The 15,801-nt window shown below is 38.5% G+C and overlaps 1 protein-coding gene across 2 annotated transcripts in view; it reads left to right on the top strand.

Moving 5' to 3' along the window:
* TMEM131 (transmembrane protein 131) overlaps window positions 1-15,801 on the top strand; it is a 177,692-nt gene that overhangs the window by 129,949 nt on the left and 31,942 nt on the right. For both annotated transcript variants that reach the window (XM_018054885.1, XM_018054883.1), the window contains exons 12-22: window positions 2,190-2,298; window positions 5,317-5,425; window positions 6,246-6,399; window positions 6,490-6,660; window positions 7,651-7,761; window positions 7,850-7,984; window positions 10,984-11,088; window positions 12,388-12,474; window positions 14,032-14,184; window positions 14,285-14,360; window positions 14,517-14,634. In XM_018054885.1, coding sequence (XP_017910374.1) covers window positions 2,190-2,298; window positions 5,317-5,425; window positions 6,246-6,399; window positions 6,490-6,660; window positions 7,651-7,761; window positions 7,850-7,984; window positions 10,984-11,088; window positions 12,388-12,474; window positions 14,032-14,184; window positions 14,285-14,360; window positions 14,517-14,634 — 1,328 coding nt within the window. The remainder of the gene's footprint in view (window positions 1-2,189; window positions 2,299-5,316; window positions 5,426-6,245; window positions 6,400-6,489; window positions 6,661-7,650; window positions 7,762-7,849; window positions 7,985-10,983; window positions 11,089-12,387; window positions 12,475-14,031; window positions 14,185-14,284; window positions 14,361-14,516; window positions 14,635-15,801) is intronic.

The following is a 15,801-nucleotide window of genomic DNA, read 5'->3' as shown; positions in this document are numbered from 1 at the left end:
AAACAACAGTTAGTGACTGATGCTGAAATATATTGTTAGTAGAAATATGCTTATTACAAGTTTCTGATTATTTATTACTTTTCATTTAAAGCCACCAGAATGAGCCAACTGTTTTAAGTCTTTCATTTATTTTGCTTTGTTTTTGTTTCGGGTTTTAACTGATTGGGGTATTTTTTTCTTTTAATGGTAGTAAGTGAACACTTCAGACCATTTGTATAAAACATGAGTCAATTGAATATTATTTTACTATTAGTGTAAATAATATTACTATTAGTAATACTACTGTTGAGGTAATATTAATAATATGGACATAAACTTGTCCTCTGGTAAGGAAAGTCTGAAAGTGTGTTTCATATAAGAAAAACATTTTTTATCATCAGCTAAGTTCTTACTACTTAACAGTGACTATATGGTAAGAAATACCATTGCTTAGCTGTTTCTGGCATGGGCTCGTGCTTATTACTGATGAACCGCAGCTTACAGTCTTTAAGCGTGTTTGAAAATGGTCAAGGTTCCATTGCTGCTGTATCACAGTCAACAGAGCAAGTGAAAGAATTAGGGACCGAATGTGTCCTCTGTAAACTGCAAAGCTTTACGTGATCATCTCTCAAAATAAATCCTGACCTTGGGATAAATATGACTAATTTGAAGAAAACAGCAAAATTAGCAGAATCACGTTTTCTAGACAGATGGAAACCTTGCTGTTGTTTAGGTGCTAAGTCTTGTCCAACTCTTTTCCTGCCCCGTGGACTCTAGCCCTGCGTGGATTTCTCAGGCCAGAATGCTGGAGTGGGTTGTCATTTTCTTCTCCAGGGTGTATTCCTGATCCAGGAATTGAACCTACAGCTGCATTGGCAAGTGGATTCTTTACCACTGAACCACCAGGGAAGCCCCTGATGGAAGCTTAGAAAATACCTAATCCAGTCCCCTACGATTTTACAGGTGGAAGAAACACGGCCCAGAGTAAATTGCAGCTTACGGAAATTTACACTGCAGGTTAAATACTTAAAATCCTTTTGTTGTAAACTCATCACTCTGGGTTTCTGTACTGCTTTCCTTTCCTTCAGAAAAAATACAGTAGCATAGTATGATGAAACCAAATGAACTTTCTCCAGTTACCTTATAGTCAGGCTGCTTTGTTTAACTGTTAAAAATACATATCAATACATATACACATGCATACCCTTCAAGGAAGGAAAAGATTCATACTTTAAATGACTGCTAATAACAACAGGATTATTGATAGCAAATATATTGATATGAACCCATCAGCGCCCCCCCCATTAGAGATTCAGAAGCAAAGTAAGAGTTCTCAAAGAAGAAAAAAGATAGAAGAAATGCTGGGAGAGCCTGCAGCCAAGAGCTAAGGCAATTAAGATTTCCAGCACAGAAAACCACAGGGTCCTCCTGAGGACCATCATCCGAGGCCCAGTAAAGACACCCTGACAGCTGAGTCACTAACCAGCAATGCCGTCTCTCTGTAGGTAACCAACTTTGTTTCCTGTGATTGAAACATGGTGCAAGAGAGCGTTTCCTCTCACTCTCCTAAGATGCTTCTTGTGCCTTCGAAGGACTGTCCTTTCTCTTTAGGCACATTTGTTGTTTCGTCACTAAGTCATCTCCAACTCTTCTGCAGACCACAGGGAATCTTTCTGACGCAGGGATTGAACCTGTGTTTCTTGAATCTTGTGCACTGGCAAGCCGATTCTTTACCACTGAGCCACCTGGGAAGCCTAGCTTTTGTAATGGAAAATTCAAACTCTCTTAAATTCACCTCTTGTAAGTTGAAAGCATTCTGACCTGTTTTAGGTTGCGCATTCCTGCCATCCACTTCACCATTCAGCCCCTCAGCCCTTGTAAACCCTGAAGGTCCTCTCTTCTTAGATGTGAATTAGACATTCATTTAGAAAAGAAATACCTTTTTTCTTTATTATGTATTTATACTCATTGCCCTAGTTTGATTTTAGATTTTTTATACTCACTTATCTATCACACATTTTTCCTTCTGGTCATCATTTTATTTCATAAAGACTGTCCAGTGAAATTGAGATTGTATCATTTAGCCTACTCCATTTAAAGCGACCACTTAAACTTCAGATTTTGATTCTGCTTCACTTTTCCAGTATACTTTTCAGTATAAACTGGACCACTAAACTAAAATAATGCAGTGTAAATTTTTCTCTTTGCAGAGTGTTCGACCTACACCACAAAATGATGCTATCACTGTACACTTTAAACCAATTACATTAAAAGCTTCAGAAAGTAAATATACCAAGGTAGCAAGTATTAGTTTTGATGGTAAGTATTTAACTTTTTCTAATAGAGTGGTCTTATTTTGATAACTTAGACGACATCTGTGTTGACGTCTTAATATAAAAACCCAGGCCATTTTACAGTTAGATTTTATAATACTAGTCAGATTGGTTTTTCTTGTAATCATGAACTCTTATTTGATTGTTTCTTGAAAGTAAATATTATTATTTCATAAACCTGAATTAGTATTAGCAAATACATTAGGATTGCAATTAAATTTTTGTTAATCTAGGCTCTTTCATATATGTATCTATTAAGCTTTGTCTTAATTATGAAGTCATTAATTTTTGTAATTGAGTGATACATATTTGAATTTCAGAAGCACATTTGAATTTTAGAGCAGAAGTGAAGTATTTTCTATAACATTTCCATATTTTGGCTTTTATAAACAAGGCAGGCAGTCCCATCTAAATTAAAATGACAACCTTTATCATAGAATTGTCAAGTTAGATAACAGTTATTTCAAGCATGTATGTTGTGTATTTTGACTTCTGAAATGTTAACTCAGACTTTAGCTTGTTTTAATAGCATGTTTTTATTCAGTTTTGCCTACTTAATTAGGAGATGTACTGCATTTACTATTATAAAATGTTTTGAGTAGTAACTTAATGGCTGTCTAAATGTGTGATTGAATTTAATAAAAGCTGAAACTCCAAATGGGGCTTTTCTCATAATGGCCTAGCCAAGTGAGGAGCCCTGAAGCTTGAGCTTTGGCCTCATGATAAAGCCATCTTTGCTCATAATCCACATTTTATAGCTAAGCTTCTCATCAGGAGAGAATGTTTGGCCACTGCGGACCCCCCGAGTGGGGCCCAGTGTCTGTGAGGCGTCTGCGCTCACTCCTCTCACATGGAAGGCCTGGAGCAGCTGCACACTTGGCTGCCAACACAGCATTCATCCTACGAGCTCAGAGAAAACGCCTGAAGAAATTGAGATTATACACATGGCGCACTTTCAAAAACCAGCTGTCAAAAAATAATCAGTATTGCAGAAGGCTTGATGGCACAGATATTTCCACATGTGTGATGAGTGGTCTTCTGTGTTGCTAAGACACCAGCCATGACCGCCAGTTACCAGTGTCAGTATCAGCAGGTACATTGTCTTCCCTTACTGAGAAAGAGTTTCTGGCCCTCAGAACAGACAGATCTGGTAAGTCCAAGAAGGCAGGGCGCACGCTAGGGCAGTGCAGCTGTGCTCCTGTGCTGACAGCTGGTGGCTGCTCCCACAGATAAATGAATGTCAGGAGTGGCGCTGCTTCTGAGATCACAGAGTCTAAAACAAGTGTTTCTTAAAGAAACTATGTAAAATTTAGCACAAAGACAAAAGAAGGCATCTTTTAAAGTAAGTGCTACATTTCTTAAAAGTGCTTTTTATTTATTATAAAAACTGGCAGATTTATTCTGCAAGGGCCCATTTTCAAAAAGCTCAAGGTGAAGGTGGGAGAGGAGAGGTTTCCTCCGCTTCTCCTCCCCCTCATCTTTGAAAGTTGTTTTCATTATCATGGAGAAATCCCTCCACTTCCCACTTGCTCCCTCCTCCCCCACCACCACCCCTAGATTACAATACAAATGGTTTTACCACTGAGATTCCTGTGAACATCATCCATCAAGAAATGCACTTTTTACTTAACTTTGAAAATGTTCAGGGGGAATTCCCTGGCGGTCCAGTGGTTAGGATTCAGCACTTTCACTGCCATAGCCCTGGTTCAGTCCTGGTTGGGAAGCTGAGATTCCACAAGCCCCACAGCACAGCCAAATTAATTAACTAATTATAAAAATAAAAAACATAAACATTTCAGAACGTGCCATGAATATTCACTCTGCAGTGTTGACTTACCATGTAATCATTTGACTCATAAAGTCATGATTCCTTATGATTTTTAACTGAATCTTCTTGACACTTTGACCACTTCATTTGCTAAAATATAACTTAATAAGGTACTATGAAATGCCTAAATTATGACCCTTGTTATCAGCCTTATGTCAAAATAAAGAGCAAAAAAAAGAAATAATAAGCATCCAGAAATGGCTGTACAGTAAGAGAAAGAAATGGGGCTTAATGGGAGGTTTAAAAATCTGAATTCTCTGTCTGTACATAGCCACATACTAGATGTCATATCATTATTTTGTTCCTTTTTTATGCTAAAGTTGGATAACACACATTTGCAGAACCTACATATAAAATTCTTCTCATAAGTGGAAGTGTTCCTGAAGTACTTTAAAGGAGATAAACATAAACAGCTTCTTTATTTGCTTTGAAAGGAACATCTATTGGGTACCCAGATTGGATCCAACTGACTATTTCTGTAATTCCAGAAGGAAAATCAGAAGTGATCCAAAATTTAAAGGTTTTAACTTCATCTGTGAGAACAGTATGATGGCAGGGAGAGTATATATCTCATAACTCTTGGCATTTCTTGCACCAGGCTACTTTATCGGTATTTATAGCAAGATTCTGACCACACAAGAAATGTTATTTCTTAATCGGCTGTGAACCAGCAGTTCTCAATTTGGGGACATTTGGCAACATCTGCAGACACTTTTGGGTAATGCAGCTGATGTCTCGCAGATAGAGGCTGTCTTGACGACACTGCCCAACATCCCGCAGTACACAGGACAGCCACCCCACCACCACCGCACCCCCCACCCCGCCAGCAGAGACATGTTCACAGCACCAAGGCTGAGGAGCCCTGTTGTGTGTAAAGCCAAAACTTACGGTGTTAGAGAAATAGCTCAGATTATAGCGTTTTCCCTCCTGAATGGTGTTCACTTGCTAGTTCCTTACCTATTTATCCCATTACAGGAAAATTGAAATATCTTTCCATTTTTGAATGGAAAATGTGATATTTGACTTAAAATGTTGTCAGTGTATTCTGTGTGCCAGTTTGAAAGCTCACCGTCTTTTTAAGATTTTGATCCGTCCACGCAGAGTCACCCTCCTCCTCCTCTGTGTAAACGCGTTGGTAGCGGAAGGTGGCAGATTATCTTCTGTGCTTCCTTTCAGCATCAAAGGCAAAAAAACCATCTCAGTTTTCTGGGAAAATAACTGTGAAAGCAAAGGAAAAGAGTTATTCTAAACTTGAAATACCTTATCAAGCAGAGGTTTTAGATGGGTGAGTTTCTGTTTTAAATAAACTTTGTAACTTTTTTTACTAATCAGTAAATTCTGTTTTCCTGCTCTCTGACTTTAGCAGAAGCAGTAGGCAAATTCACATAAACTCCATGGAATTAGTATTTTAAAAACTTCAGCCATAAAGGAGAAAAATCTTCTGTATTTTGTTCATTTTTTATTTTATTTTTTTACTTTTAGAAGAAAGAAGTAAATGGGATGATATGATTTGGGCTTAAATGAAATCCTAATGATTCCATAATACAATAGAAAAGTGAATCTGTGATTTTTAAATCACTTGAAGCATTTTATTTCTGTAATTATTTTCGTAACATGCAAATGACTATAGCTTGTTTATTAAAGTATATTGTCACTTGAAACAAAATCATTTTTATTCCTTTATAAACCTATTAAACACTGTTCTAAAATTATAGCTTTTTACAAACAGGTAATAATATATGTAGTTCATTTTCTACTTTAACCAGTAATACTTTCATGTCCAGCTTAGTAGGGACTTGTTTTAACAAAGCTGGTTGCAACTGAATGATAAACATGGTTTTTCTTTTAAATAGCTTAAAACTTTTTTTTGTTAGTACATTCTTGATGTTCATTGTTTGGTTACATAGAGTAGCAAATAGTTCTTTTTATTACACTATAGTAAATTTTCTTTTAAATCATATGGTCAGTCACTAAAATATTTATAGCCTTAATTCTCTAACAACAGTCCTTACTGCTAAATGTAAACTATTACTCACCACTGAAGAACTTGCATTATAAATTAACAGGTGAAAATAAAAATGATTTGTTTTTGTTTTTTCAAATAGTTATTTGGGATTTGATCACGCTGCAACATTATTTCACATTCGAGACAGTCCTGCTGATCCTGTGGAAAGGCCAATTTACCTTACTAACACTTTCAGCTTTGCGATCCTCATTCATGATGTGTTGCTACCAGAAGAAGCCAAAACAATGTTTAAAGTATGTGTCTGACCCCTCATACTTTTGATTTTACCAGTCTGCCAAGCAAATGGTACTGACATGCTTCTTTTCTCTCCCATCATCCCCTAGGTTCACAACTTCAGCAAACCAGTCTTAATTCTTCCAAGCGGATCAGGCTACGTTTTTACTCTATTTTTTATGCCATCCACATCATCCATGCACATAGATAACAACATTTTACTCATTACCAATGCCTCTAAGTTTCACTTACCTGTGCGGGTATATACAGGTTTTTTAGATGTAAGTATGTTATCTACCTTTTAAAATTTAAACTCCCTCCACATCTTTGTTTTTTTCAGCTACTATTAAGTAGTTTTATTGCAGACACTTAAATTTTGCTGTTTTTTGTACTTAACAAGTTGTTCTAATTCCTCCCTAGTCTGTGCTTCCAAGATGTTCACCCTCCCAGCAGCCATGTCTCCTCATGACACAGTTGACTTCCCTAGCTACACCTCTGTTTAGATCAGGTCCACTCCTCTTGATTTTGCTTTTAAATTGTTACAGTCATGGGCAAGCTAAAAACAAACTAAGCAGAAGGAACATAATAAGCAAAAAACATTTAAAAATACTGCAGGGCAAGTGAAAGGGAATTATGTAGGGAAGAGGTGACCAAAACTGAAAACACAAGCCTGAAGAGAAGAATCAGATAAGAAAGAGGGAATCTGGTAGAAAGACGCAGATGGAATAGTCATCTAAGTAACGGCAGGAAAGGAAACAGAAGTCTTTCTAATATAGAAAATAAGCCAAGCGGGGGGAAAAATCCAATCAAAGCTGTCCTTAGGGTAATCCATGAAAGAAGTTTGGGAAAGAAAGAAAACTGATAGAAAGATGTAAAAGATGAAAAGAAAGCAAAAAGATAGAAGTGTGGTCCTCCAAAAACCTAGCATCAGTAAGAACTTTAGAACCAAAGGGACCTTCAGTATCATACCACCGACACTCCGTCTATATTTCTTCTGCTTAAATGATTACTGGCTTGTAGCTGCTTTCATGAACGTGTGAAGTTTGCTGAGACTGGGGACTTTTTGCCTAAATCTCCTGGGCTCCACTTAATCTTACCTAGTACTCAAAATACTTCCATTATACAAAGTTCTTAATTATGTATTATGTACGTGTATATTTACATAAAATGTAGGAACCGTAGTGTACCTTAATACAGTTACTTTTTCTTGAAGTGTTACTGTTACGTAAGTGTAACTTTACATCTAATCTAGTTCTTTTCTGTTTTTCCAGTACTTTGTATTACCCCCCAAAATAGAAGAACGTTTCATAGATTTTGGTATACTGAGTGCGACAGAAGCAAGTAATATTTTATTTGCCATTATAAACAGCAACCCAATTGAGGTAAGAAAAATCTGTTGTTACTCTAAATCACGTTTGGAGATTTTATGCTAGTGCTGCAATAATTGCTTCCATATCTTTCTCTTTTAAGTTGGCTATAAAGAGCTGGCATATTATAGGAGATGGTTTATCAATAGAACTCGTAGCCACTGAAAGAGGCAATAGGACTACAATCATCTCAAGCCTTCCAGAGTTTGAAAAATCCTCTCTATCAGACCAGTCATCAGTAAGTAAGCTTTTCTATTGTTTCCTTAAACTTAGATGTGTGTCTAAATCTCAAGCAGAAGACTATCCCTCATGGTATTATTTTTAATATTAATTTATATATTTGACTGTGCTGGGTCTTAGTGGCGGCATGTGAACTCTTAGCTGTGGCAAGTGGGATCTAGTTCCCTGACCAGGGATCAAACCCAGGCCCCCTGCATTGGGAGCACAGTCTTAGCCACTGGATGACCAGGGAGGTCCCTCCTCAGAATATTATGAGGTTATAACAGCATTGGCTATTTGATGTGGAGAGGACCCCATAGGTAATCTGCTCAAACTCACTCCTTTCATAATAGCACTTGAGACTCGAAGGAGTTAAGAAACAGCACAGTTACCATTACAGGAGAAATTTCCATGGGTGCTCAACGAACTCTGTTCATTCAATTCTCTAGGCAAAAGAAAGACCCCTGCATATGAGTAGAAGTTGTTTTCAGTTCTGCAGTGATATCTCTATTCAGTTCTCTGTATTGACTGGAAGAGAGTATCAGTGAGACAAACATCATTTGTTTGATCTCTGTGTGGCTCTCCTCGTACACTTTTACTCTGTTACATATGGTTGGTCATAAAAGTACGCGAGACAAGAGCAAGTGAATGTATCAGTCTAGGCCCTCACCACTGCTGAAAAGGAATCTCAGAGTTTAAACTTACTCAGAGCAGAGTTAGTAGAATCACCTGTGCGACTTGGAAGGAGCAGAATATAACCTCCTCTGAAGGTTAGGGTAGAACTTCTCATGGCAGTTTTACAGAAGGAAAAGCAGATGTCCTTATGCACAGGGATTGTTGACAAAGACCTTTCCATGCAATGCCATAGGCCATAAAAATGGATATAAACATTTTGTATGAGAAAGATTCCCCAAAACAGGTTTTTTAGAGAATAATTTGGCAATGTATACCACTCCTGGGACTTCTTCCTGTGGAAGTCATTTAAAGAGCCAGAAGCGGTGAGAATGCAGATGTTTGTGATAGCAGTATTAATAATTCCAGATAACCAGAAACAACCAAATGTATAAAGTCGTGATTTTATGATTGCATATTAAAACAGATAAGCTGTAAGTAGGATTGTATGTAAAAAATTTGAAAAAGGATTTATGAAAAAGTGGGAAACAGTACTGGATAATGTGTATGCTGGATAAGGTCTATTCTAATCACAGCTGTGTGGCATTCAAGCTCCATAATCAAATATTGTGATGGATACATGGGTGTTGGGTATTTGCATTTTAATAATTTATAATGTTTTAAGTTTGACTCATAAATAAAGTCTCCTTTTAAAACAAAAAAGAATATGCCCATGACAAGTAATATTTGTCACTCCAGCTGAGGTTTTATTTTTAATACAAATAGAATGCTGAAAAAGGATAATAATGAGACCAGCTATTAATGTGTTCATCTCAACAGTGAGGTTAAAGTAGATCTAATGTATGTAGATCTAATCCAAGATGGCTGAATTATACTGTTTTTCATAATACAGGATAAATTAATACTCTCAGGACTCCGGATCATTTCCTCCTACAATAGCACATGTTAACACTTATTTAAATTTGAGGGGTCCACTCAGTAACATGAAACCTGCTGGCAACTTTGGGGTTTTAGAATTCACTTTTATATAAAACTATGTAAATATAAGAGATGGGCATGTACACACTGCTATATTTAAAGTGGATAACCACCAAGGGCCTGCTGTAGAGCAAGGGAACTCTGCTCACTGTTTTGTAGCAGCCTGGCTGGGAGGGGAGTTTGATGAGAATACATACATGTATGTGCACAGCTGAGTCCCTTCTCTGTGCACCTGAAACTCTCTCAGCGTTGTTAATGGGCTGTACCCCAGTACAAGATAAAAACTTAAAAAGAAACTACATAAATATAAGAACCAAGGGATAGAAAGATGAGATCATTTTTATGAACCCTTCCTTACTTAAAATAGGAAGTTGTAGTGAGTTGCCAGCTTCAAAATAACAACTCCGCAAAATGTAGATTTTTTTTAAGTTTGTAATTTGTAAAGTTTAAGTTGTAAACTTTCAGCTGTTGTCCAGCTATTTTCCAAAAAGCCAAACATATGAAATAAATTAGCGTCCTGTTCCTTATGAAACACACACTGTCAACAACTCTCCATGCTCTTCAGACACATGCTCTGATTGGGGTGGTCAGAGTCATGATGAAAACATTAGAATTGCATAAAACCAACCTAGAAATGCTTCCAAAGGGGGAAAGTGGGTGCTTTTGGTGCACCCGCATTTGTTATTTGGTGGTAAATGTAATTTCCAGGTAAAGCATAACTACTACTGACTAAAGTACAACTTCACAAAATGAATTTCACGGTTTTTCGGAGGTTTCTCGATTGAAAAGATTAAGCACCGGAAATATCAGCAGATAGCTTTGAGAAAAGAAGTGAGATCCACGTTCTACATTCTGCTTTCTTTCAAAATCGTGTTGCTTAACTTTTCCTTCTTTCCTTGATCTTTTGATGTTTTCGTGTGACCCAGTCTCAGTTGATCTGAAGACATGGGTATTAACACGCCAAAACTGAATTCAGAACTGGGAGCAGAACCAGCTTTGCATGTACTTGTGCCCTGGTGTGGCTTCTGAAAGGGGGGGAGGCTGCATCCTGCTGCTGTAGCCTGCGCCCGCTTTGACCATGCAGGTACATGACTGGGGGTGAGGCCCATACACCCCACCCCCGCAGCTTAGCAGCTGAGAATTCAGCTGCTCCTCCGGGAACCAGCTTTCTCAGTAGCCCATGGAGTAAGTATAATAGATGAACATCCAGAGATGGGCGTTTTTTATTTTGAGATATTTGTACATGATGGTGTGTTAATTCTGTGTTAGCTTGTTAGGATTTTGAATTCCTAACCTATATGAGTTAACACTGATTTAAAACAAGGGTTTTTGTAGCTTTCTTTTCCATTTTAATAGAAAACTTCAATTAGCAAGGCTAATGAAGGATGTACTTTCTACTCCATACAGGTGATACTAGCTTCAGGATACTTTGCAGTGTTCAGAGTCAAACTTACTGCAAAAAAACTGGAAGGAATTCATGATGGGGCTATACAGATCACGACAGACTATGAGGTAAGGACTGTATTTGCAGGGATTCAGGTCAGTGGGGTCTTTCTGAAAAAGTCAGTCCTTTTTTTGTTTTTATAGAAACAGAACCAAGTTTATTCAAAAAGTTACAGTTTACCACTTTGATACTTTTAAAAACTTAAGCTTCTGGGAATAGTTTACAAAATAATGGTTTTCACTAGCTCGTAGTTCTCTGATAAAACCTGAATCTCTTGACTAAAAGCAACTTCAGAAAAATGCATTTGGCACTTTTAGATTTGCTGTTAGAGTGGCTTACAAGTGGCTGTAGCATTACATGGACCCTGGCTGAAATTCTTGAGGTTAGCTCTCTCTCTTTCTGCGGTCATAAATTCCTGCTGTGTAACATTGCCAAAAAGGAAGATACAATCAGGAAATCACATCTTAATTTGAGTTCTCACAATTATGTTTACATGAGTCATTCTAAGTCAGGAACCAAATGAAAATCAGTGAACTTTTTTAAAGACTTTTTGTGGGATTGACATGTTGCATTCAATGAGATTTTTGAAGGGATGTGTTTCTGCCAAGTCTAAATATTTTTATGTGTTCTTTTAAAGCTCTTGGGAAGTTGAACACTGCTGAAGTCAGCAAGCTACCTTTGTTCTCCTGCTGTTTTCAGCACATACAACCCCTGCCCCCCATGAAAGCAGACTCATTCAGAATAAAGAGAATTGGTCTTTTAGTAATAAAAGATATGTTGGGAGTATGTAAAATTAATTATCTCTGAAAGTGAGGAATCCACATTTATCACTTTTGATAGAAATAAGTACATTTCCTTGGCAAAGTATCCTTGTGAGTTCCAAATAGGGTGTGAGTTGAGATTTAAAACCTGGAATATTCAGCTCGTTTTTTAAGAAAATCAGGTTGACATTAATTTATTGCTACGTACGAAAAAGTAGAGAGCTATGTAGCTTTTAAAAATGCTGGATTTTTCATGCATTGTTTTAAGAGTATAGTCGGACTTTCCTTTTTAAATCAATAACCTGCAAAATCGCCTATACTGTGGAGAATCTGATCTCCATCCCTTCCGCGTTGTTTGGCCTTGCCCCCCGTGTCCTCGGTGAGCCGCTGAGAAGCACGTGGGACGGCGCTTCAGTGCATCTTGCGCAGTGCCCGCGTAGATTGGACAGTGCCCATGGGTGATTTTAATTTTGCTTACCAGTTGGTTATTGCTCATGTAAGTCCCAAGATTGGTTGTTTTAAATCTCCTAAAATAGTGCAGCAACTGCCAGGTCAGTCTAGGACTTACACACTTATTTCTCTGTGGTTTGTTTCTTCCCTCCACAGATCCTAACAATTCCTGTGAAGGCTGTGATCGCAGTGGGTTCTCTGACTTGCTTCCCAAAGCACATGGTTCTTCCACCTTCCTTTCCAGTAAGACAGTTAATTTGTAGACTTGTTGTTAATTATCTTTCTTTCTACTGTGTTTTACTCTGGTTAGACTGTATATAATAAGAGTTAGACTTAATCTCACCACATTCCCTGATAGCTCAGTTGGTAAAGAATCCGCCTGCAAATGCAGGAGACCCCGGTTCGATCCTCAGTCAGGAAGAGTCACTGGAGAAGAAACAGGCTATGCATTCCAGTATTCTTGGGCTTCCCTTGTGGCTCTGCTGGTAAAGAATCCACCTGCAGTGCGGGAGACCTGGGTTCAATCCCTGGATTGGGAAGATCCCCTGGAGAAGGGAAAGGCTACCCACTCCAGTATTCTGACCTGGAGAATTCCATCGGCTATATAGTCCATGGGGTCACAAAGAGTCAGATACGGCCCAGCGACTTTCACTTTCACTTTTCACCATCATTGAACTCTTTTTACTATGCATTCTCTTAATTTCTTTGTCTTTTAATACCAAATTTTAGACCAGTGGGTCTGATCATTTTAGGCGCTCAGGCTCCTCTGTCCAAGGGATTCTCCAGGCAAGAATACTGGAGTGGGTTGCCATTTCCTCCTCCAGTGAATCTTCCCCCCCCAGGGGCCAGTCTGTTGCATCTCCGGTTTTGGCAAGCAGATTAGTTACCACTGGTGCCACCTGGGAAGCCCTGATCATTTCAGACTTCTCTAAAAGTCTAGGAATCAGGCTATAAGATTCTGGTTCTGTATTCAACAAAAAAAAGGAAAAGGTTATAATATGATTCTTATTGATGATTATTTCAATCACATATATATTTTTTAATCTGGCACCCTGGGACTTCCCTGACAGTCCAGTGGTTAAGACTCAACACTCCCAATGCAGGGGCATGCGTTTGATCCCTGGTCAGGGAACATGGTGTGCTCCATGACAAAAAAAATAAATAAATCTCTTTATTAAAAAAAAATAAAATTGATACCCTATCACAGGAAGAGACAGCTGATAAGCACGGTCATTGGTAATGTAATGATTTAATCTGTATGCTTCATTTTAATACAATGCCAGCTAACCTATGTTTTTAAAAGATGTCTAATTTCTCTTTGGCACAGATAGTATTTTTTTATATAAAGAAAATACTTTTTCTGAGAAAAATCTGATTTTTTTTTTGTTTCTCGTTTAGCTTTGGATTTTTAGAATTCAGTGATTTTATAATTATTTCATCCTGAATTTGGTAACTTTTAAGGTAGCCTGGCCTTGGTGTAAAGTGACTGTTTCCTTCATTCAAAGCTAGTTCTGTGACTAGCTCACCTTTGTTATGTGAGCACTTTTACTTTAATTCATTTTTACCTGATTGCAGAGATTTGACCTGCCAATTTCTCTGTAACAGGCCTTAAAAACAACAATGAAATACATATATTCAGAGGAGGGGCTCTGATTACAGATTTAAAGCTTATCAACTTTTGAATGTTCTAAGGGTCCTTTGAGCTTTGGTCTTCTGTAAATATGTCTGTCCGTTGTAAAGTGTGTGTTCTGAAGAAAATCCAGCCATTTACAAATGAATTTGTTTGTTTTCTTCCTTCAGGGGAAGATAGTTCATCAGAGTTTAAATATTATGAATTCCTTCTCACAGAAGGTAAAGATCCAACAGATACGATCTTTGTCAGAAGATGTGCGTTTTTACTACAAACGATTGCGGGGTAATAAGGAAGACTTGGAGCCAGGGAAAAAATCAAAGGTTTGAACACGTTGTATTTGCAGATTCCCATCTTTTTGTCCTTTGTTATTGTGACCTTCCATGGATTGGGGATTCATGGTTCTCCTGTGCCCCTTTATAGATTGCAAACATTTACTTTGATCCTGGATTGCAGTGCGGGGATCATTGCTATGTCGGCCTGCCTTTTCTGTCCAAATGTAAGTCATCTGACTGTTCTCTCACGCCTTCACTCCCTCCCCAAGGTACTCCCGTTAATGATAGGCTGCTGCTTCTAAAGCCCACCCCTACATCTCGATGCTGTGGGAATCATTTGAGGGGCAGAGTATGTCATACCATTTGTCCCTGTGTTTTAGCTGAACCCAAAGTCCAGCCTGGCATAGCCATGCAGGAAGATGCCTGGGACACTGACTGGGATTTGCATCAAAGCCTGTTCAAGGGATGGATGGGAATAAAGGAAAACTCAGGTCACAGGTAAGTGGTTTTGCTGTATGTAAGCATTTGAGCTACCTTTACCAGTTTGAAACATGATTATCTAAAGTTATTCCTGTATTTGGTTATTTTATTTCTCTGTAGTGCCAAAAATGTGCCTAATCTTCAGAAAACCATAATGAAGCATCTTGAATGGCCATTGTGATTGTGTATTTCTCAGAAGGACACACGCTACCATTTTTGTCTTTATTTCCAGTGCTCTAGATGGAAAGTCACAGAAACTCGACGAAGTTGTCCTTGTGTAGGATGAGTTCTGTGTTGTGCTTAGTGGATCAGTCATGTTCAACTCTGCAACCCCATGGACTGTAGCCTGCCAGGCTCTTCTGTTCATGGGATTCTCTAAACAAGAATACTGGAGTAGGTAGCGATTCCCTTCTCCAGGGGACCTTCCCTACCCAGGGACTGACCCTGGGTCTCCTCATGCAGGTGGATTCTTTAGCATCTGAGCCACCAGGGGAGCCCAGCTTCCACATCAGACAGCCATTTGCATGAGAAAGAGTCTGCCTGCCTCTGACCTCTGTTCAAGGCAAGGAAACACTTTAGAAGTTGAACCTCACCATAGGAGGAGTGTCTCTGCTCCTTGTGCAAAGAACTGCCTCCTCCCTTTCCAGTGCTGAACCTGCTGGGGCTGCACAGGGCTCAGGTGGAAAGTGCTCACATTGACAGATCAGCACCGTACCTGGATTCAGAAGCAAAGACACATTTATACGTGGCAGTTTAGAAATTTGACCTTTCTGTGTACTTCCAAAGACAGTTTGACTTGAAAACTGATAAACACTGTTCTTCTCCATTGACTAATTTGAAATATATTTGTCAGCATCATCAAAATCTTCCAGTTTATTCTAACATAGTATTTTCAAGCCATGAACAGTCAGATCTGCAGGTTTCTGTGTATCTGAACTACCTGCTGTGAAAGGTTTTCTTAAGGCAAAAAGAGAGGTAAATTTTACCTTTAAAATGGTTAAAATTAGTACAAAGAGACTTCTTCTAATGAACTCACTGCTGCTGCTGCTGCTAAGTCGCTTCAGTCGTGTCCGACTCTGTGCGACCCCATAGAAGGCAGCCCACCAGGCTCCCCCCGTCCCTGGGATTCTCCAGGCAAGAACACTGGAGTGGGTTGCCATTTCCTTCTCCAATGCATGAAAGTGA

The sequence above is a fragment of the Capra hircus genome, chromosome 11, assembly GCF_001704415.2.
Source record: "Capra hircus breed San Clemente chromosome 11, ASM170441v1, whole genome shotgun sequence".
Classification (NCBI taxonomy): Eukaryota; Metazoa; Chordata; class Mammalia; order Artiodactyla; family Bovidae; genus Capra; species Capra hircus.
The sequence above is the reverse complement of the archived record's forward strand: the minus strand, read 5'-3'. Positions and strand labels throughout refer to the sequence as shown.